Source organism: Carcharhinus amblyrhynchos, chromosome 24, assembly GCF_965287045.1.
Source record: "Carcharhinus amblyrhynchos chromosome 24, sCarAmb.v2.hapA, whole genome shotgun sequence".
NCBI lineage: Eukaryota > Metazoa > Chordata > Chondrichthyes > Carcharhiniformes > Carcharhinidae > Carcharhinus > Carcharhinus amblyrhynchos.
Genome location: NC_137347.1, coordinates 15,214,802 through 15,238,864, shown reverse-complemented (window position 1 = coordinate 15,238,864; position 24,063 = coordinate 15,214,802). Strand labels below are relative to the sequence as shown.

Here is a 24,063-nt window from a genome sequence, read left to right as displayed (position 1 = left end):
CACCTAACCAGCTTGTTCTTTTGGACTGTGGGAGAAAACCGGAGCATCTGGAGAAAACCCAGAGAGACATGGGGAGAATGTGCAAACTCCACACAGACAGTGACCCAAGCCGGGAATTGAACCCGGATCTCTGGCACTGTGGGGCAGCAGTGCTAACCACTGCGCCACCATGCTGCCTTCACTCACTGTGCCACCCTCACCTTGGACTTGGCGAAGGAGTGGCCTGCCCTGCCCATACTAACTGTGTTACAGCATGGGCAGTGTAATAGTCGGGTCGATTGACTTTTTAACAAGGTCAGAGGCCTGTTAACAAGCTTTTTTTAAGCAGCAGGAGGGCTACCGATTCCACAGCCAGATGTTATCAGGCCGATTTCCACGTATAAAATCACAGCCAGTGACTGCTCACCACTCCCACATCCAGGTAACTCCAGAGCATATTCAGGCAAGTTGCACTGTTCAATGTCACTGAAAGGAAAGTTATGTGATTCGGGACCCAATGATCAGACGGTGGGGTCCAATATCCTTCAGCCCATCAGGTACCTGCTGCATGAAACGCTCGGCACAATGTATTGCAATTCTCACATCTGCATTCTCCAATTTATCTGAAGGTTACAGGTTGACCCATCTAATCCACAATGGCCCTCCACATGAGGAGGTGCATAAACAGAGGGACATAGAAATTAGGAGCAAAGTCGGCAATTCAGTCCTTCGAGCTTGCTCTGCCTTTCAAACAGATCATGGCTGATCTCTTCCTGATCTTACATCCACCTCCCTACCTTTTCCCTATGTCCCTTTAACTCATTTTTTGAAAATCCTAAGTACATCCATCTCCTTTTTGATACCATTTAACGATTCAGACCGCACCGTGCTGTGGGGGAGCAAGTTCCACAAATTCACACCCTCTGCGAGAAGTAGTTCCTCCTCATCTCAGTTTTAAACTTAACACGTCAACCTATATCTGTGACATCTTGTTCTAGTTTGCCCCACAGGGGGGAACATTTGGACTATGTCTGTTCTATCAATCCCTTTCAGTAGTTTATCAATCAGATCCCCGCTCATCCTTCTAAATTCCAGCGAATATGTTCTGACAACATTATGCAGCAGCCGCTTTATTTGAATAGATGTCAGAAACCTAACCAGTTTTGTGCACAGCTTGTCATATCCTGTGAATGATCTGAAGAGCTAAGGAATATGCAATATTGGGTAAACAAATTCCAACTGCTTCCCAATGTGCCTACCTGGCACAAAAAAAACCTGATCAATAATCCCAAACTCTATCAAATAAAATCTCCTTTTGGGGGGGAGCTCTTGTGGCATAGGGGAAGCAAATCAAGAGTCCAGGGTCTCCAGAACCCTCCCAGGGCAAGGTTCCTGAAGACAAAATCTTCTACTCCAACTAACAAGATAATCTCACTTATGTGAGCAAAGCATTTGCTGAGAGACAATTAAAAGTGCAGCTGTATTCACAGCAAAAAAAAATTACAAAGCAGAAAAATAAAAAAAAAACAGAACTCGAAAATCCTGGGGGTTGGCGTGGGGGGTGCCTTGAAGTTCTATTTTTGTTGAGAAAAAGCTTTCACTTTAAAAAAAATAAGTTGCGAGTGAATTATAGTTCTCTAGTTGGGAAAACGCAGTACACCCCATTCAAATCAGGAAAAACATCATGCACGTCAAAATACAATATCTCAAAATACTGGACAGGTTACTGTTAAAGTGTAGTCACTGCAGCAAAGCATTGCAGCCAACTTAAGCACAGAAAAGGCACACAAACCAAAAATGAGTTGAATGCCCGGCTAAGCTCTTAATTGAATGAGAAATATGGAAAGGATGCCTCTCCTTCTTTAGGTAATGCTATGGGATTATTGAGGCAGACAGTTCTGCTCTGATGAAGCATCATCTAGATTCCAAATGTTGGCTCTATTCTCTCCCCACAGATGCTGATATTTTCCTCCATTTTCTCTTTCTGTTTCAGATTCCAGCATCTGCAGTATTTTGCTTTTATCTCAGTCCTGAATGCTGTTTCTCATCAACGTTGATGACAGCATAACACTGAAGCATTGGAGATTCACAGAATCCCTACAGTGCAGAAGAGGCCATTTAGCCCATTGAGTCTGCATTGGCTCTCTGACAGAATGCCCTCCCCCAAGCCCTGTCCCTCACCCCATCCCCCTAACCCCACACATTTCCCATGCCAATCCAACTAACCTGCACATCTTTGGACTGTGGGAGGAAACCAAAGCACCCGGAGGAAACCCATGCAGACATGGTGAGAATGTGCAAATTGCAGACAGACAGTCACCGTATTGAACTTGGCTCCCAGGACGATACTGAGACTTGAACTACAACCAACAGACTCAGAGACAAAAATACTACTAAATAAACTAAGCTCAAACTTCTGGTGATAATTGGCACTCCTAAAGCAACTAGATTTTATAAAAAGAGGCAAACAGGAAATGCAAGCATGTATACAATAGATGCCATTGTGTAACTGTTGCTGGATCCATACCAATGCATAATGGCGGTGGATAGTTCCATCGGCGTACTGTCCCAGGCATGCAGGAAATGTGCGAGTGTCCCTGTAAAAATAAACAGGGATAAGCAACCTTTGTTCATTATTATTCACTGGAATATACAAAGACACTCCCCCCACCCCCACACACACACACACCCCTGCATTACTGCATGGATTAATTACCTGCAATTGGTAACCTGGTTCACATCGGAAGGACACAACATCATTGATTAGATATCGCTCACCAGTCTTCACACTATTAGCAGGAACCAATGGCTCTGGACAACTGGTCAGCCCCACAGCTACAAAATGGAGAAAGAGAAGAATTGTTGACGGATCCATCTGGTCTAACAATGACAACAATATGAATTTCTAACACAGTTGTTATAGTGTTAGTCCCAATTAGTACTGTGATTCCATGTCATATTTGTTGGTCTAGTTTCCAAAATATTTTGGTGGCCAAACAAGTGGTATGAAGTGGGTTCCTCACTTCAACCTCACCCGTCGCTGGCAAATGGGCAGTATTGTTGTCCATCTTTAATGCCCTTGAACCAAGAGGCCTACTGAGCCATCAGAGGGCAGTACAGTGTCAAGCACAATGCTGTGGATCTGGAAATCACAGGTAGGCCAGAGCAGAAAATAACTTCCTTCCCAAAAGGCATTAGTGAATCGGATGATTTTCTTGTGACAATCAATGTTCGTTTCATGGTCACCATTACTGAGACTTGCTTTCAACTCCAGATTTTGAATTGAAAATTACAAATTAACTGAAATTCCACTAATTGCCATGTTCAGATTTGAACCCCTGTCCCCAAAGCATTAGCCTACTTCACGACCATCTCCCCACTGCACTCCGACCCAGATGTACTTCAATCCCAATATTGACTTCAATTTTTTTCACGGCCATTAGCTTCAGCGCGTTCTACGTAACCAGCATAGTCAAAGTGCATATAATGTCACAATGAGGGGAGAGGCTTTGACAAAGGCGAAACACTGCGGACGCTGGAATCTGAAACAAAAACAGAAAAACGCTGGATAAACTCAGAATAGAGCCAGCGTTTCGAGTTGGCATGACCCTTCATCAGAGCTGACAAAGGGTCATCTAGACTCGAAACGTTGCCTTTATTGTCTCTTCACAGATGCTTCAGACCTGCTGAGATTCTCTGGTTTTTCCTTTTTTTTAACCAGAGGTTTTGACAATCTGTTTCATTTCCTCTATTCATGGACAATCAGGAGACACTGAGGAATGTGATCGTGTGATGTAATTGAAAAAAGTCAATTATAACTGTGAGGATGAAATGGTTTAATGAGTGAACATGCTCAGATTTGTCATGATTATAGACGTTACAGGAAAGTTGTGCTTGATTATCATTTGTGCTATGAGCGAATTTCTTCCAAATTCTTTTCAATTGCTTCTGTTTTCCTCAACTCCCTTCCAACTATCAGGGAAATCGAATATCAAAACACCATCATCTTTGAGATGCGTGGGTTCAAGAAGCATGTATAATTTCTGGGAAACTTCACATTAATTGCAGTGCGGTAAGTGATGTTTTACGGGTAAATATTGGAGTTATATCATCATTTTGGGACCGTTACCCACAAGCGAGTAGATGAAGGCAAAGCAATGTCATCCCTCATGAGAAATGCTGCCAGCTGTCTCTCTCCGCATCAAAACATATGTTACGGATGCTTGGCAGAGAGTTTTATTCACATTACTCCTCAGAGTATAGAAGATAAAATGAAATTCACCTCAGTAAAACACTTACAGTGGCAGCAAAGGAGAGGGGAAAGCAAGACAATAAAACATTCAACATTCCTTCGGAGCAAGAGACCAACATAATGTCACAATGCTAGTTCATCAGCTCTGATTCTGCAACTCAAGCTCATATAAATAGTTAACAATTAATCAATCTAATGCACTTTTGAAACAAATACATGTTATTTCTCAACAAATTGATAGTCAGAAATGGAAAGAAATAGAGTTTGTTTCTCAAGAGCTGATTTTCAACTTGTTTCTCCTTTTGAAAGTAGGATTTTACAGGATACAAACAAATTTCAGGGTTTCCGGGATTTGGGGCATACATCAGAAGTACCTAACAGACCACAAAGCACAGCCGTGCCCTCCTGGCAGACAAGTTTATTAGTGAGGGAGGAAAAGGATTTCAGTTTGTTTTTCTGGCTGATGCTCGATGCTCACAGACCAGATTAAATGGAGATGGATATTGTCAAATCTCTGACATATGCTGCACAAGGCTTGGTTTCTTCAGGAATCTCAACCTTTATTCTTTTGTTTGGTTAAATTTGCAATAAGGAGAGCTGATTGCCGAATGGTGTTGTCATTAGACTATTAATACAGCAACATATTTTCTGGGGACCTGGGTTTGAATCCCATCACGGCAGATGATAGAATTCGAATTCAATAACAAAATTGAATTAAAAATCTACTGATGGCCATGAAACCACTGACAATTGTCGGAAAAAATCCATCTGGTTCACTAATCTCCTTTAAGGAAGGAAATCTGCCATCCTTACCTGATCTGGCCTACTTGTGACTCCAAAGCCACAGCTATGGGGTTGACTCTCAACTGCCCTTGGGTAACTAGCGATAGGCAATAAATGCTGGCCAGCCAGCGGTGCCCATGTCCCCCACTTGTATAAGGAGTAACAAAAATTAAAACTTGGATTTAAATATTTATAATTCAATCAAACTATTGGTGACAAGTTTTTAAATACTCAGTCACTGGTTCCTTTAGCGTGGATTATTAAGAGCTGTCTTTTGTCAACGTCATTCACATGTCAATAGCTGTTGCCTACCATATCACTGACTTGAACTAATCAATAACTCATGCAGGTTGCTTGGATTTAGCATAGGAGAAAATTGCAAAGGTAGATGATTTGAATCCTGGGGGTTATACCAAGTGTAGACAAGGATATGGCTTGATCGGCTCAGAGGTGATTGAAGATTAGTTCAATCAATAAGCAAGGCTGACTGCAAAACAACACACAGAACACAGAGTTCTGTTGAATTTTAGGCAGGAAGATGGTTGGGGGGAGTGATCGAAGCCTGAAAGTAGATTAATAATGGATAAAGCTTTAATGAAGGTTGGTGTTATTGTCGGTGTGGAATTAGGTGGTTTTGAGTTTATACACACATCACGATGGATTTGGGCTCTGAACCAAAGTTAAACACAGTATTGAGATTGCACACTGTTAGGTTCAACCTTAATAGACAACTGTAAAGGGGAAGGAATCAAAGGTAAGGGCACAGAGCTTATAACTCGTGACAATGCAGTGGAAGGAAGAATGCCAGGGGAAGAAGTCCCATCGCAAAGTGAAAGGAAATTTGGCGTCGAGATATAGGAGGGTGGAGCAATGCAGTAAAATAGACAGCTTGACGTTTGAAATGGACATGAATTGCCGCAGTGTAACAATGCGGGTTGATTGATCGAGCTTTAGGAAGAGACCTCAATGGTATGGATATTTTGTGAATACTGTCCAGTCAGTCCTGTTCACTTGGAACATTCGCATCCACAAAATGTTTTGCGCTCTGACAAATTGATGCCTCCTTCGGGCGTGCAGCCTCTAACTTATTTGATGTGCTAGTGGGCAGCTGATTAATTTTTAGTGATTCTGGGTGCCTTGTGAAACTGGAAGTGTGGAATGTAAGTCAATTTAAGGAACTTTCCACAGGTGGGACTGCTCTTCAGCCTCATAGTAGCCAGAATAGTCACATGGCTGCCCATTTCTGAGATGCCAAGTTAATGCCAACCCTGTGGTAAGAATGGTGTGTAGATAAGGGGCAGCATTTAATTGAGGTGCCAGACATCTCACCTAGCAGTTGCAGAGCCAGCAATAGCTTTGCATTGCCTTCTTTGGAGAACTCACACCAAATAATGTTCTGCCGAAGGGCCATATGCACTTGAAACATTTACTGTCTTTCTTTCAATCATGGAATCCTTACAGTGCACGAGGAGACCATTCAGTCCATCAGGTCTACACCAACTCTCTGACAGAGAATCTTATCCAACCCTACTCCCCTGCCCTATCCACATAACCCCAGATAGTTACCATGGCCAATCCACCTAACCTGCACATCTTTGGACTGTGGGAGGAAACTGGAGCACCTGAAGGAAACTCACAGAGACACGGGAAGAATGCAAACTCCAACAGACAGTTACCCAAGGCCAGAATTGAACCCGGGTCCCTGGGGCTGCAAGGCAGCAGTGCTAGCCATTGTGCCTCCATGCCATCCGTTTCTCTCTCCACAGATCCTGCCTGACCTGCTGAGTTTATCCAGCACTTTCTGTTTTTATTTCAGATTTCCAGTATCCACAGCTTTTATACCAAATTAAGTAAGTGGCCACCAGTGGGCATTACCTGAGATCAAGGATGTTGGGGGCCGAAAACATTGCCCCCGGGCCTTCAAGTACATGAAGTTAACAGATCTTATATATGTTCGGTATGTGATCAACCTGCCAGATAAAACTTGGGTTTCACTAAGTATCCACATAGACTAAAACTAGATTCAGTTACAGTGGGATTGTGACGCTCTTGGAACACTCAAGGGTCGCAAGGCTTTCCAATTCTGTACATCATATCTCGAACGTGTGCCTTACTGAGATATGGTTCAGCATACGATGCAATGGAAGGGCTGTAAATATATGAGGAATTGGCAGCAGCAAGCTGTAAATGTGGAACAGATGGACAAGCAACACTTTGCAGCACACAGCCTTTGGCCATCGATCCAACAAATGGTACCCTGTCAGTTGGTCTTACAGTGACAAATTCCTTAAAGTGTCTTGTACTCTCCTGCATCTGTTCCCAGAACTTATAAGTAGCGTGCTCATCAATAAGGTTCAATTCCGCCCTTGGGTGACTGTGTGGAGTTTTCACATTCTAAGTGTCTGCGTGAGTTTCCTCCTGGTGCCCAGTTTCTTCCCACAGTCCAAAGATGTGCGGGCTAGGTTGATTGGTTATGATAAACTGCCCCTTAGTGTCAGGGAGGTTAGGATGGTAAATATGTGGCTTATGTAGATTGGACCTGGGTGGGATTGTTGTTGGTGCAGGCTCAATGGGCCAAATGGCCTCCTTCTGCAGCGTAGATTGTATGATTCTATAAATGTGATCACCACTGCTTCCAGCGATTTCCCCTGAAGTGTTACTGCGAACCACCCTGCACCCACAACGTGGCGCACAGTCAACCATCCAATAGGAAAGTAGGCATTGCACTACATCAACCCACTATTCATGCCCCTATTTTGAGTTCTGTTTCACATTTCGTCTTGTTCATCGATCTAGGCAAATTGTCTCAAGGCTTTATAAAGGCTGGAGCAATATTTGCTCCCCATGGACACTAACCGACTTTTCAGTCTGCACAAAGAGTTGTGAATGAGATTTTGCCCATTCCAATGCACTGTAGCTATCAGCTGAAGGCCAGAAGTGTAGGAGGAATTTTTGCTAATGATTCAAATAAGCTACCACACTAAACTGGGTTTTGTTACCTTTGTGTGCTATCCTTCGTCAGGTAGCCAACTAGTTGTACATACACAATCTGGCTGATCTTGCAAGTTAAAGCTCAGTTATCCATTCTGACTAAAACTGTCAATTTAGGATTGGTCAGTATTTAATTTTGGAAAAACACTTCCAATCATGATAATCATGAGGAAGAGGAAATTTATACTCCTTAACACTTAATGGATTCAAATATAATCCTGGTGTGGCAATAATGGTGTACCAATGTTCCTACATGCATTGTCTAGTCCCTCGTAAATAGATCTGACAGTGTCATTTTGAAAAGCGAACTGTGTCATCTTCTCCATTTGTGCTCTATGTGCGCGCGTGAATGTGTAACTGAGAGACTGGATTGAACGATAAGAATCTGATCCACACTTCAAATGCATATCAAATGGGCTGGCATGGTGGCAAGTGGTTAGCACTGCTGCCTCACAGCACCAGGGACCCCGGTTCAATCCCTGGTTTGGATCACTGTTTGTGTGGAGTTTGCACATCCTCTCCGTGTCTGCATGGGTTTCCTTTCAGTGCTCCAGTTTCCTCCCAGCCTACTTGTGACACCAATTAGTAGTCCAAATTTGAGAAACAACCCAAGTTTGTACATCAAATTCAGATTTAGACTTCACCTGATGTGTTTAGACCCATCGTCTCCAGCTTTCCTCGTCTGTATTGTAAACCACGAGTTGTGAGGAAACCAAGGCAACATTCATCAAATCTCCGTTTTTTTCACTTGTCAATCCATTGTTCTAATAGCTTGTGCCATCTAAAATTTCCGCACTTCCAAAACCATTTTTATCTCATTAATTTCATAACTTAATAAAATAATAATGAATTTATTCAATGCATGCAGCTTGAATAATGAGGGGAGCTCAACCCTGAGATCTGTCGTGTTCAAAATATGAATGGCAGCGCATCACCAGGAATACATTTGCTTAAGGATGCAGCATGTGTGCAACACACAGCAGTAATTCCTGAATGCTTATTTAAAGGTCATTTAAATCCTGGGTGGCCGCGTCGTTCGTGAATGAGGATGAGAATCCGCCACAGTTGTCAACAGTGTCATTCATTTTATATTGTGCACGCAACAAATGTCACAGCCAGCATTTATCAAGGTGCTGGCTGGTGAAATTTGCACAAACTATCGGGGTGAATGCATGGGAGAAAATCTTTTTCATTTCAGAGCAGCTTATCTGACTGTAATGCAATGGCAGTGAGATAGTTTCAAGTTTTAGGGCATCGGACCACTCAGAAAAGTTAAGAAGATAAAGCAGGAGCTCTTTGATAAAACTAGCAGCAAGCTCACGTAAGCTACCAAATCTGCTCTGATGAAGAGTCATCTAGAGACAAAACCTTGGCTCTATTCTCTCTCCATACATGCTGTCAGACCTGCTGAGATTTTCCACATTTTCTGTTTCAGATTCCAGCATCCGCAGCATTTTGTTTTGAACTAAACCCAGTGCTTTGTCTACGAACCAGGCTTTGACAATGGAGAATTTCTATATACAATAAAAAGCCACAGCAAGCAAATAACTGAGGGTAACATCAAGTTACCAAGGCACAGGGTACCCAATAGGTGCAGCCCATCACCAGGACTGAAAAGAACCCATGACGAGAGGTTGAATAAACTAGGATTATTTTCACGGAAATACGGAGGCTGAGGGGAGGCCTGATAGAGATGTATAATGTTATGAGAGGCATCGACACAGTGGAGAGTTAGAGGCTTCTTCCCAGGGTCAAAGTGTCAATTAAAAGAGAGCACAGGTTCAAGACGAGATGGGAAAAGTTTATGGGAGATGTGCGGGAGGAAGTTTTCACACAGAGAGTGGTGGGTACCTGGAACGCGCTGCCAGAGGAGGTGGTGGAAGCAGGCACATTAGTAATATTTAAGAGGCATCTAGATGGGTACATGAATAGGGAGGGAATAGCGGGATACACTCTGAGTAAGACCAGAAGGCTTTTGTTTTAGTTTAGTCATAGCATCATGATCGGCACAGAATAGAGGGCTGAAGGGCCTGTTCCTATGCTGCACTTTTCTTTGTTCTAGGTAAACCAAGCATGATCAAGTGTTATCATGTTTAGGATTTTCAAATATCTCGGTCTGGAGTTTGATTTGTGTATTTTTTCTTTTTTGCCTAAGCTTTTAGCACCTGCTGATGATTCTTACTTTTGTATTCCAGGTGGAAGCCAGCTGCAGAAACACTGATGTCAGAGTAAAAATGCAAATACAGTTGATTGGAGCTGCTGTTCAGCAAAGCGGGGACTGTGGTACCTGCAAGACATGAATCAGAGAAAGGAATCAGTCAAGATCACCAGGCCTGTTTGCAGATTGTTTCACCGTAGGCATAACAACCTGCATCTGAACTAAATTTAACTAATTGCCGTCACAGCAAATGTGTTGGTTCTGATATAGAGCTCCTTTGATGCTTACACTGAGATTAATGAAACTTGCCCAATTTCATAGCCACAGCCAATTCAAAATCCTTTAAATAGAAAATTACTGATGTTAATTTATCTACAAAAGATAGGCTTCAGTAACTTGGACACCTCAAACAATCCACTTCATTGGCTCAGACACTCAAATCGACTGGAGTCCACTTAGAAGTGCCTGAATTAATATTTCTCAAAGTAAGCATTGAATAATGTAATGGTGGACTGGCACAGCGTGGTAATGCAATAGGCCAAAGGTTTGCATCGTGATCCTCTGTGCACCAGTCTCAGATTATTCCAAGAGGGTTTAGTGTAAAGCAGAGGATAGGAGTTTTCCCCACGGGGTAGGGAATGAATGGGTGTGAATAAGAGGGTGAAAAAATCAGCCAATGCTATGTCAGCCAGAATTGTTCTTGCAGTTCCTCAGCTACAGAAACATGGGCAGAATGTAATGTTCCCCACCAAGGAGGGTCTAGTGGCAAGGGAGAATTTAATCAGGTGGGAAGATGTCAACTGGGGACCCCACTACTATCCTCCCTCTGTCCTGTGAGGGGGAAGGCCCATTCAATTCATGCCCACTTAAAGCCAAATTTATGCCTGCTTAAGGGCCTCATTTTGCCTCTGTGGGTATTAACCCAACCATGCCCCAGGCTCACCTTAAGGGGAACATGGTAACTGATGTTGGGTTACAATCAGGCTCTGTGGGGTGGGGAATCCCTCGCTCAAAGACACACAGTGTGTGTCATAGAAAACTGGCAACTCCTGAGAGGGAGGGAAAGGCATTGACAGCAGTTCCCAGCCTAGCAGTCAACCATTCCTGCAATCCACAGCACCCACCAGGATATGATGTCACCCCCAGCCCATCCCCCTCCACTCCATCTCCCCACCCCACTCTGCAGGTCCTGAGATCCATCAGGTGGGAGTCATAATGGCAGCAGCCACTACCTCCCAGTGCCACTGCTGTTCGATAGACCAGCAATCCCTGGCAGGTGGGACTTGCGAGTCACTTAACTGTCTGAGTGGCACTTAACATCGTGGGCCTGCCCTAAGAGAGGCTTCTTGCTGGCTCTCCAGCCAGTAGGAGAGACCCCTGGTGCCTTCATCAAATATCACCCGCTGACAATCTCTGGTGAACAAATTAACTTCAGGATTAAATTGATTCTGAGAGGTTAAAGATGATGAACAAATTATAGTTTTACTTGATTAAAGAGGAGAAGCAAGTAAAAACAGGATGTACGGACATGAAAGTTGCGCAGATAATCAGGATTTTGCACACTTCTCAGTCAACCAGCAACATTTTTATGAGCTAAAATACACAAAATTAAAGGAAAATAGTTCGTTCACTTCAAGTATTTTCTTCCACTCCCTTTCCTCCTCCTCGTTACATTTTATTTGGCATCTTTGTTTGTCGCAAAAATGTGTCATCGGAGAGAGTCAGGCTCTGTTTGCAGACTTCTGCTAATACCATCCTTGTTACGGTTACTTAGAGCTGCTCTGGACAAGTGGTAATGGGGGTCAACTGCTTCTTGAATACCTCCCCGCCTTCCCACACCAATCACCTTCTTTCTCTGCAGCAGAATGTGAAACAGTTACTGGAGGCTGTCGTCTCCAACAGCAGTTGCTAAGGCACTAAAACACGGACATAAACCCTCACCGCAGGACCCTGGATTCACTGATTCAGAAAATAGCTAAACATTACATTTCACAAGTCACCTTCCGTTAACCTACAAAAGGAGAAATATACTTTAATCCAACAACGTGACATGATTTCCTGGCCTCGATAGCAGCAAAGCCTTTTTCTCAGTGCTCCACGCTGAAGTGCATTATCAGTCCAAAGAGTATTGAAATTCTGTTCAGTTATTAAGGCAAACAATTTTTTTATCACCGAATATCTGCAAAAGTCATCTTCAAAGTTATCTTAAATTTCTACAGAGCTTCAGATTATTCTCCGGGGCCAAAATTAAATATTTTACAGTATATTTCATTTCGGTGCCAAAATGAAAACATATTCGTCAAGTGATTAATAATTTATAGATAGTCATACGCAATTATTTCATGTGGAATAATACCAATACATCAAGTGTCATAAAATGATATTTGCAGACCTTAGGAATGTTTTGGATACCTAAGGCAACTCAATGTCACAAACTACCAGAGGCGTTTTATAATCTTAGCAACTAATGTCCTTCACAACAGTTTTGTGGGTGCATTACTGGACCAGAATAGATAATGCAGAATGCACAAATGAAATGTGACCTACGCCATTATCTGTGGAAGAACCATTGTGAGCAGAGAAACATCATAAAAGTGACAGGAACATTGAAGGTGCAATATTTCAGAGCCAATACCTCAGAACACCGATATTCAACAGAACACTTGAAGGTAAAAGTCCATACTAACCTTATCACTGAATGTTATTCAGCCCATCAAGCTTAATCCTTTCACAGAGCGTTTAAATACATAAAACCCCTTCTCATGTTTTAATCTCAAGGGAATGTTGTTCCTAAGAGGACCTTGATTGGCAGAATACTATTTATCCCTCCTCCCATGCGTATTGGTAACGCCTGCATTGTCTCAGCCTCCCTCCCTCTCCTCTAAACCTTATTAAATGTTTTACTTCATCATTCTACTAACCTTCAATCCCATATTCAATCACACACTTATCCACTCAAATAACAAGCAAAATACTGCAGATGCTGGAAACCTGAAATAGAAACAGAAAATGCTGGATAGACTCAGCAGGTCTGGCAGCACCTGTGGAGTGAGAAACACAGTTAACGTTTCGTGTCACTTTACCAGAATTTTACCGTCCCGCCTGCCATGGGAATTGAAGCAGATGGGACACGGATTCATTGACTCTGGGTGGGATTTTCCAGCATTGGGGTGAGCGCAGCTGGGAAACCCCACACGTTATTCCGTTTCTCTCCGCAGATGCTGCCAGACCTGTTGAGTTTATCCAGCATTTTCTATATTTTATCTCGCATTTTTATCCGCTCTTTTTTAAAATCACAACCTTAGTTAGCCACACTACCAGAAAAAGGTGGATGCTTTGGAGGGGGTGCAAAAACGGTCTACAAGGATGCTGCGTGGTCTGGAAGGTTTTAGGTTGGATAAACTCAGATTGTTTCCAATGGAAAGATGGAGGCTGAGAGGGAGACCTGATAGAGGCCTACCAAACTATGAGAGGCATAGACAGGGTGGACAGTCAGAGGCTGTCTCCCAGGGTGAAAAGGTCAACTACACGAGGGGACAGGTTCAAGGTGAGAGAGGGAAAGTTTAGGAGAGATGTGCAGGGGAAGTTTTTCACGCAGAGGGTGGTGGGTGACTAGAATGCACTGGCAGCGGAAGTGATGAAAGCAGGCACGTTAGCAACATTCAAGGCATTCTTCTTGATAAACACATGAACGGAAGGCGAACAGAGGATTAGGAACCCTGTATAGGCAATAAGTAGTGGGTTGAAATAGGGAACAGGAATCAGCACAGGCTTGGTGGGCAGAAGAGCCTGGTTCCTGTGCTGCATTGTTCTTTTGTGTATTTTGATGACTATTTATCTCTAACCATTTCAGTTGATGTTTAAGAAATCTATCTGCTGATCAGTGCACATGGTCTAAGTCAAATAATCTGCAAATAGCAACATTATCTTTGCCTCACAGCAATTTGTTGACCTAAATGCTAACTTCTTCCATTCTTCTTTCCTCCTCAGAAAACCCGTTCAGCTCAACATGTCTCTCCTGATAAAGCAGAACTCAGCTTGGGATTCTTATCAGCAGCAGCACTCAGGATATGCAAAACTGCCCATGAATGAAGCTAACAAGTGATCCATCCAAGATTAGGAGAACTCATTTGAATTTTAAGGGATGATTTTGTCCGCTTTGCCTTTGAAATTTGAGCAAAATGCAGAGAAAAAGGTGCAGAATATTATTTTACTCGGTCTTTGCCCCTTAACATTGTGTTTGCTCAAATCTCGATGGAGGGGACTTGGGAAATTATGAGGTGGATGCACTCTAGAAAGTGAATTTAGCTCCATTAATCATAGAATCTCTACAGTGCAGAGGGAGGCCATTCAGCCCACCTAGTCTACACTGATTCTCTGACCGAGCACCCCACCCAGATCCTACCCCTGTAACCCCATACATTTACCCTACTAATCCATCTAAACGATACATCTTGGGACACTAACGTGGCCAATCCACCTGACCTGCATGTCTTTGGACTGTGGGATGAAACCGGAGCACCCAGAGGAAACTCACCCAGTCACGGGGAAGAATGTACAAACTCCACACAGACAGTCACCACCATTGATAGATACTGGACACCATCCAGGAATTTACTCAGGCATTACTGTGGTCGCAGATCCACTCAGAGAGAACAGATAGGCTAGACTAATGATCAAAATACAGAAGATTAAGGTGGTTTTGGGCAGCACGGTGGCACAGCTGCCTCGTAGTGCTAGAGGCCCAGTTCAATTCTGGCCTAGCATGATTGTTTGTACGGCGTCTGCACATTCTCCCTGTGTCTGTAAGTGTTTCCTCTGAGTACTCCTGTTTCCTCCCACAGTCCAAAGGTGTGCAGTTTAGGTGGATTGGCAGTGCTAAATTGCCGCTTAGTTTCCCAAGCAGGGTAAACGTGCGGGCTTATGGGGATACGGTGGGGGAAAGGGCCTAGCAAAAAGAGTCAGTGCAGACTCAATGGGCCAAATAGCCTTCTTCTGCACTGTAGGTATTCTATGATTCTAAGTTAAATCCAAGCATTGGAGCTGAGGGAATGCAGATCAGTCCTGTCATCTATCCTTGAAATGCAAGGTATGCATATAAATTCATTATTTGTGCCAATTTTATGAACAATATGAAATACATACCAAACCTGTTTACAAAAAAAGAATATGATTGTCACATATACTTAAACCTCAATAAGATGGAATTACCTGAGAAACTGCCAAGCATTGTCGCTGTAATATCACCACCATCAAAAACCTCCAGGGAATCCCAGTTATGCTCAGTGGCAAAGCTGATGACTTGAATCTGGAATCACAATTAAATATAGTGTGTTCATTTAAAATTGGCTAATAATGTCAGTGTGTGCATATTAGGCAAAGTAGCATGTCACATAACATTTACAAAGAAGTTGGGGTGAGACATGAGAAGGGAACTTGGACAACTTCAGTTCAGAATTTTGGCAGGCACAAGCCAACACCATAAGACTGATCAATATTCAGTGTAAACTGGCACAAAGTTGCTAATGTCATTCAACAGAACCACGGGGATGATTGCCACAAGAAATGGAAACGTCAGCTTGGCTCATTAACAGAGGGCTGTCTGAACTTCTGCTCAAGACCAATAATTAGAGATGTATCTCAGTTGTACTGAAGCACCTTGGAGTGCAACTTTTTCTGTATAGACAATCCTTAAATAACTTTGCAACTTTGTAAGACCATTGAAAATTGTCTGAAACATTCCCTTTACCATATTAAAGCAAATCTTGATGGATGTAGAGCCTGAATAACATTGCTTTTTATGTGATGGCCGCTTTGGAATGTTTGTAATGTTCTCACAGATTTATGCATGAAGTATCTTTTTGCAGGGAAAGAATGATCACATTAGAGAAGGCAAAATTATAGTCAGATCATTTCAGCAGGTCAGATCACAAGCCTCTTTGCTGTTTCCTCTCATCGTAATTCAGTCAGGATCTTTCCCACCAGGTTCCTGCGGCCATACTTCACCAAAGACAATATTCATTGAGCAGCATTGCTCGTTTTATTGCCCAACCCATGTTGCTTTTGGAGATCAGTTGAGAGTCAACCACAATACTGTGGCTCTGGAATCACATGTAGGCCAGACCAGGTAAATTCGGCAGACTTCCTTCCCTAAAGGACATTAGTGAATCAGATGGGTTTTTCTGACAATAGAAAATGGTTTCATAGTCACCTGTAGATTCTTCATTGAATTCAAATCCCACCATCTGCCGTGGCAGGATTCGAACCCAGGTCCCCAAAATACGAGCTGAGTTTCTGGATTAAAAGACTAGCAATAATACCCCTGGGCCATTGCCTCTTCCATTGACAGGTTTACTCAATGAGCTGAATATGTGGATACATAATGAGCAAAATCCTGGCTATGAGTCATACCACAGATTTGCCCATTATACATGGTGAGTGATTGGAACAGGAAATTAATATTCCCTGATCAAAAACCACTGCTGATCCACTGTCTGTGACTGTGCTGGAATAGCTTCACGTTCATTTCAAGCTGTGAGGATGTGGAAAGAATTGGCCAGAGCCTAAGATCTGTGGTCCATCTGTCACCTATGAAACAGTTCAACGACATTCTCTGTTCCATGGAGGCCATTCATATTCAGATCAACTTGATATTTTAAGGTTGCAACTGTGTTTAAGGTTTTATAAATTCCTTAAAGTGTTGTATCCCACGGTGCTTAATGGCAGACACCCAGTGCCTAATTGCAGTTAAGCGCTGAAACAGTTTAATAAATTGTGGGGTACTTATTTGGCCTATTGAGTTTGTCCGTCGAGCATTGCAGTTTCTTGAGCACACTATATTTTCAACATTTTCCACATAATATCAGCTAAAGGATTTAAACTATCACTTTTGAGATAATTTGGAATCAGGTTTGCAGTCAGCTACATATTCGCAGTAATGGTTTGCTTAAGGCAGAGTCAATAAAGCAACACTTATTTTTAATAAAATGTTTCCAGATAAAAAATGGTCTGTGCGGCTGTGAATTTAAACAGGAAACAATTTTAAAACCATTAGTTTTAAAAACAACACACAACCAATTAAGTGCTGCATTTTGTGTTTTGTTTTGGCTTTCCAGTCGATTGAGTAGATCCTTTATATGGTTATCTTTAAATGCGGTTTGTAGAAAGCCAATCTACAGCATTTGCATACAATTAATCTCCCCAGTCGTAACTGTTAAATAATAAACAACTAATACGAACTGAGTGAAAAGAAATCCTGCTTAATTATTTTTACTGAAGCTGAGTTCATCAGGCATCCAACCGAACAAAACATTATTGCAGAATAGACATCAATGCCATTAGTTAAATCTTCACAAGTGAAGCTTACTAGCTAACTGATGCTACTCATTTTTTGCTGCCTCATCTCTCAGCCTTTACTACTGCACCCTACAACTCTTCTAACATCCAGAGACAAGTGGGTGGAATTTAATCATAGAACCTCTACAGCGTAAAAGGAAGCCATTTGACTCGTGGACAACAATCCCACCCAGCCGTTGTCCCCATAACCCCACATATTTATCCTGCTAATCCCCCTGACACTAAAGGGCAATTTAGCATGGCCAATCCACCTAACCTGCACATCTTTGGACTGTGAGAGGAAACCAGAGCACCTGGAGGAAACCCACACAGACATGAGGAGAACGTGCAAAGTCCAGACAGGCAGTCACCTGAGGCAGGAATTGAACTCGGGTCCCTGGCACTGTGAGGCAGCAATGCTAACCACTGTGCCATCGTGCCACCAACCCCTCCCCCCCCAACCTTTCCCAAGTAAGTTCGGAGGTGAGGGGGCATTTAACCGGGAAGGAGGGCATGGAGTCGGAAACCCATCAGCTTCCCACCTCTGCCTGGGATGGTAAAGGACGCGAAGTGGCTTCCCACCCTGATACCAGTGCCTCATCCCACCACTGGTGGTATTTAATTAGCAGCAGGTGGGGCAGTTGTCATGCGGGAAGATTGAAAGTTAAGTGCTTTGTTGTGTTTGCTGGGGGGGTCCTGAGAGGGTAGGGTACCCTTTTTATCAGCCACTTAATGTCTGCTGGAAGGACCTGACATTGGGAAGGAGAGGCCCCACTTAGGGCCACTACTGAGCTCTTTTTACCAACCTGTGCCCTGCTGACACCCAACAAGTAAGATCTTCCCTCCAACCCCTGCCCTGCCACCATCCAGCAAGTGAGATCCTCCCTCCGACCCTCATCCTGCCCTCACTCACCTTTGCCCGTCCTACTCTCACTCATCTAATCCCCTGTTGCACATGGCTCAAAGCCCAACCTCTACCATGATCAAAGTTTACCCCATTTTGTGACCACAACCTGACCACATGCCATACTCAATGGTCTCATTTGTTAGACATGCAAAGTTTCTGCAGTAACTGCTTGTCTCTCCGCAATTCAGTCCTGACAGGTTTTGAGCCAAGGAGATGTGAGCATTTGCACTCTCATGCAAGTCTCAGAATTTCCTCATTATCTTTGGATTGGATATATACTTCAGAGTTGCTTCTAATGTGCCAGCCATTTTGATGTCCTAGGCATGCAAATACAATCACAGAATTCCTACAATGCAGAAAGAGGCCATTCGGTCCATTGAGTCTGCACCGACTCTCCGAAAGAGCACCTTACCCAGGCCCTATCCCCATAACCCTACATATTTACTCACTGATCCCCCGAAGCAACACATTTTGAGACAGTGAGAGACAAGTTAACATGGTCAATCCACCAAATCTGCACATCTTTGGACTATGGGAAGAAACAGGAGCGCCCGAAGGAAATTCATGCAGAGGGAGGGAGAACGTGTCCACAGATAGTCACTCAAGGCTGGAGTTGAACCCAAGTTCCTGGCTCAACGAGGCAGAAGTGCTAACCACTGTGCAACCGTGTCACTATAGCGCTACTCATCACCAGGGGTGTTTTGGTGTTTATCCACAGCGATAGGCCTTTCTGAAGGAGTTAACCGCAGCCGATTTTATAGCTGGATGGGCAACTGCATCTACCCCTCAACCCTCATCTAGCACTCCCCTGTGGCTCCACATAGCTGACTGTGTTCAGCAGCAGCAACACCTCAGTCACTAGTTTGTCAGCCAAGCCAGATGAGTGTAGCATGTAAGCAGGTGACCTTTGAATGGACCTGCCTCATATTAAGTTCTTCCTTCTCTACTCGCTAGCTATGAATGTAATACTATATTCTGCACCCTTTCCTTTCCTTCCCTATGTACGGCATGCTTTGTCTATATAGCATGCAAAAAACAATACTTTTCACTTTATACTAATGCTTGTGACAATAATAAATCAAATCAAATTAAAACTTGGGCAGGAGAACATCTATCTCCATTCACCCTTTTCAACTGCACAAAAAGTGCTGCCATGACAGATGTAGCAAATGATAGATTATTCTCTTACTGGTCTTGAAAGCATGACAGTACAATGTTTTGGAAGGCAATGATGGAGCAATACTGTCATTAGACCAGTAATCCAGAGATCCAGAGTAACGTTTGGAGACCCAGGTTCAAATCCCACATAACAATTGTATTGAATTCAATTTTTAAAAAAATCTGGAATTAAATGTTTAATGATGACCGTGAAACCACTTCGATTGTTGTAAAAGTTCATCTGGTTCATTAATGTTCTTCAGGGAAGCAAATCTGCCATCCTTACCACGTCTGGCCTTCAGGTAACTCCAGACCTAAAGCAGTGTGGTTGACTCTCAACTGCCCTGCTCTCAAATGCCCTCAGTTCAATTAGGGAGGGGCAATAAATACTGTCCCAGCCAATGGTGTCCATAACCATTAATGAATTAAAAAAAAACGACAGTTGTAAAGTTCATCAGCAGAGGCACAGAAGATGTTGCAGATCGTCGACTGCAGCTGACAATAACGGATATGCACGACTGAGAGAGTCGATCCACACAATAAAGGATATTGCGGGCAAGACCGTGGGATCAACAAAACACTCCTCAGGAATTCAAAGATGTCATGATTATTCACTTGTACAAAGGGAAAGGACACAAGTCTGTGTGAAGGAATCTTGCTGCTTGTGATAACTTGCGGGATTTGGGTAAACGTTCAATCAACAAACTGGCTAGCGTCACACAGCAGGAAGTCAAAGCGGGTTCAGGAAAAGCAGGGGAAGCCTGTGACCTGATCATAACCCTTCGAAGAGTTTAAAAACAAATCCCACAAACAACCAATGGGAGTCTAATCTGTCTTTGTTGACGTGATGGAAGCCATTGACAAGGGATTGGCCTTGCACAAAGTCTTCACATAACTTGGACGTCCTGATAGAGGTGAAAGGGCAGTTTTATAATGGAACGACAGCCAGAGTCATTGACTGTAGTGAATACACTGATCCCTTTGACATAATGTAAAGATGCCGGTGTTGGACTGGGGTAAACACAGTAAGAAGTCTCACAACACCAGGTTAAAGTCCAACCAGTTTATTTGATAGTAATCCCACAAGGTTTCGGAAACAGTGTTCCTTTGTCAGGTGTGTGGAAGGTTCTGCTCAGAGAAAGGCATATAAAGATACACACAGTTTACGGAATACTGATTAGAATGTAAGTCTTTACAGCTAACCTGCTATTCAAGTCTTCAAGATGCAGACAATGTGAGTGGAGATAGCATTAGCATAGGCTAAAGAGATGTGTATTGTCTCCAGACAGGACAGTAAGTGAGGTTTTACAAGCCCAGGCAAGTCATGGGGGTTGCAGATAGGGCGACATGGATCTTGGGTTCTTTGGCCTTCAAAGGATCAGGGACTGCTCTTCAAAAGAAGTTGATGACCACGCGCTAACCATCAGCTTAACGAACACAGAGATCAAATTCTACCATTAAATTCTGATGAGACCCCACATACGATACTGATCAATGACACAACCCTGAAGGCTGTAGATAACTCACTTCTTGGAAGCACAATCTCCAAAAAATGTCTACACTGACAGCAAGATGGCAAACAGAATTGTCAGAGCTACAGCGTTTACTTGGCAATTGCACAATTTTGTTAAATGGCCACAGAATGAAATTTCAGGCTTCAAGTTTCTAGGTGTTCCAATCAGCTACAGTTGCCCTGGCCTCTCCACTCTGATGCTATAGTTGAGAAAACTACTTTCTCAAAAGGCTGAAGAAATTTGGCACAGCGGCTACAGCTCCCACTAATTTTTACAGATACACCATGGAAAGCACCCTTGCTGTATGTATCACAGCTTGGTTTGGCTCCTTCTCTGATCAAGACAGTAAGAAACTACAAAGGGTTGTGCGTATAGCTGAGTCCATCACACAAACCAGCCTTCTACTCATTGCCTCCATCTACACTTCCTGCTGCCTTGGAAAAGTATCCAGTATAATCAATGACCCACACACCCTGGACATACTTTCTTCCACCTTCTTCCGATGGGAAAAGAAACAAAGGGCAGAATTTTACTGGCATATCTGCCCAAGTTTTGCACGATCCCGCCTGAGGCCAACAGAGAACGCTATTCTCCGAGCCAAGCCTGCCCCCGGAATTGGGGCTGGCATGTCGGTAAAATTCCCACCAAAGTCTGAAAATACACACCAAAAGAATCCAGAACATGACTGTTCTTGCATGCTGTCATCAGACATCTGAATAGTCCTATCACATATTAAGCTGATCTTTCTCTTCACCCTATCTGTAACTGCAGCACTATATTCTGCACTCTCTCCTTTCCTTCTGCCATGTAGTTTCGCCGGTACAAAACAGGTGCACAAGAAACAATGCTTTTCACTGTACATGTGGCAATACTAAGTCAAATCAAATCAAAAAGGTTCCAGATTCAATCCCGTGTGAGTGCTGAGTTAAGTCATCTCAGATGTGCAAACACTGGAAACACAAAGAACTAACCTTACTATCTACTGGCTGGGATAGGCAGGTACGTGGCTGGATGAATGGCTGGACGGATGGGGGTGGATGGGGAAAGGACATGGTGGTGAAGCAGGGCATCAGCCAGATTTGCATCCTGATGGCCACCTTCTGGAAAGAATAGATGCTGTGAAAGGACAAAACTGGACAGACATGTGATGCCTTGAAAGTTGCATATGCCCCTGGATCTCGCTGCTCTACCTCAGACATGATGAACTGTCAGTTGGACAAAGTACTGGAAAGCAGTGAAAGCAAGGGTAATCCTGCCCAACAAGGATTGTTGCTTTCAGGAAAGAAGAGGAAATGCTATTGGAATACTTCCCTTCACAACAAGGAATCATAAACTGGAGAATGACTTTAGGGATAATTGCAGGGCATTGCCAGAGTTCAATGAGGAGGCAGCACTGAGCCAACACAGAACTGGAATAAAGTATGTTATTTTTCATTTAAAAATGAGTTAATTAGTTTATAATTCTAATTCATATTAATGCATTTTCTAAACAAAACAAGATGGAGCTATCATGCTGAGGTGATGTTTGGGCTAAATTTGTTTTTTTTTAAACACTCGATTGCTTTGTTTCTAAATGAATTTGTTTGTTTAAAGAACAAGAATTAATTTAGTTCAAGTAACTGCACTTGACTTCCTTTACAGGTGTAAATATGTTGTTTTCATAAGCCGTCAGCCTATGTTGCCACATTAAGAATTCAGCATATTAAACTTCTGGAACAGGTAATGAATCTGTAATTACTGTGCAAAGTTTATCATGTGGAGCATGGTCAATGATATGAAATTTAGATTAGAATTGATCTCAATAATTGTGTACAAACTAATATATTTTTTAAAACATGCTTTATCTTTCCATCCCCTTTCATGTCTATAACAGATAAATATTTGTTTCCTGGGCAGGTATTTAATCATGATATGGAAATGCTGGCATTGGACTGGGGTAAACACAGTAAGAAGTCTCACAACACCAGGTTAAAGTCCTTTCACCTGATGAAGGAGCAGCGCTTCAAAAGCTAGTGGGTTTTGCCACCAAATAAACCTATTGGACTTTAACCTGATGTTGTGAGACTTCTTACGGGTATTTAACATCAGCAATTCAGAGTGGCATGGTGTGTCAAGGAAGACCCTCTGATGTTCTGTTCTGAATATTCATTAGGTATTAAAATGGCCACATCTATTGCATCGATCGGGTGAACAGGATAACAGCTTTATATTGCGTGCTCTGAAATGTAGTTACTTCTCATAAATACACATTGCACTCTTTTCTATCTTCTTCCGATGTAAAAGTGCACATAAATCTGAGGTCACGCACCAACCGACTCAAGAACTGCTATCAGACTTTTGAATGTCCTACATATATTAAGCTGATCTTTCCCTGTGCCCTATCTATGACTGTAACACTATATTCTGCACCCTCTCCTTTCCTTCTCCCCATGTACTCTATGAACCGTATGTTTTATCTGTATAGTGCACAAGAAATAAAACTTTTCAGTGTATACTAATAAATGAGACAATAATAAATTAAATCAAACATTTCTGAAATTGTTATTCCAAGTTGTCTTGCATTGCATTGCCTGTATTTAATAGACATTTAGAAAGGATTTTTTTTTTTACTTAAAACCGCACATTATGGCTTATATTTTGAATGTGTGAATATATTAAATTGTTGTTTGTGTTGGGAGCATGCTAGGAGTGGCACAGTGGTCAGCACTGCTGCTTCACAATGCCAGAGACCTAGGTTCAATTCTGACCTCAAGTGGCTGTGTGAAGTTTGAACTTTCTCCCCGTGTCTGTGTGGGCTTCTCCGGGCTGCTCCGGTTTCCTTCCACACTCCCAAGATGTGCAGGTTAGGTTGATTGGTCATGCTGAATTGCCCCTTAATGTCAGGGGGATTAGCAAGGTCAATACATGGGGTTACAGGGATAGGGCCTGGATGGAATTGTTGTCAGTGCAGGTTTGATGGGCTAAATGGCCTCCTCCTGCACTGCAG

The 24,063-nt window shown here is 42.9% G+C and overlaps 1 protein-coding gene across 1 annotated transcript in view; it reads right to left on the bottom strand.

Moving 5' to 3' along the window:
* csmd2 (CUB and Sushi multiple domains 2) overlaps positions 1 to 24,063 on the bottom strand; it is a 1,720,603-nt gene that overhangs the window by 200,425 nt on the left and 1,496,115 nt on the right. The window contains exons 36-39 of the mRNA XM_080211135.1: positions 15,375 to 15,471; positions 10,188 to 10,292; positions 2,696 to 2,814; positions 2,507 to 2,576 (exon numbers count right to left, since the gene is read on the bottom strand). Coding sequence (XP_080067261.1) covers positions 2,507 to 2,576; positions 2,696 to 2,814; positions 10,188 to 10,292; positions 15,375 to 15,471 — 391 coding nt within the window. The remainder of the gene's footprint in view (positions 1 to 2,506; positions 2,577 to 2,695; positions 2,815 to 10,187; positions 10,293 to 15,374; positions 15,472 to 24,063) is intronic.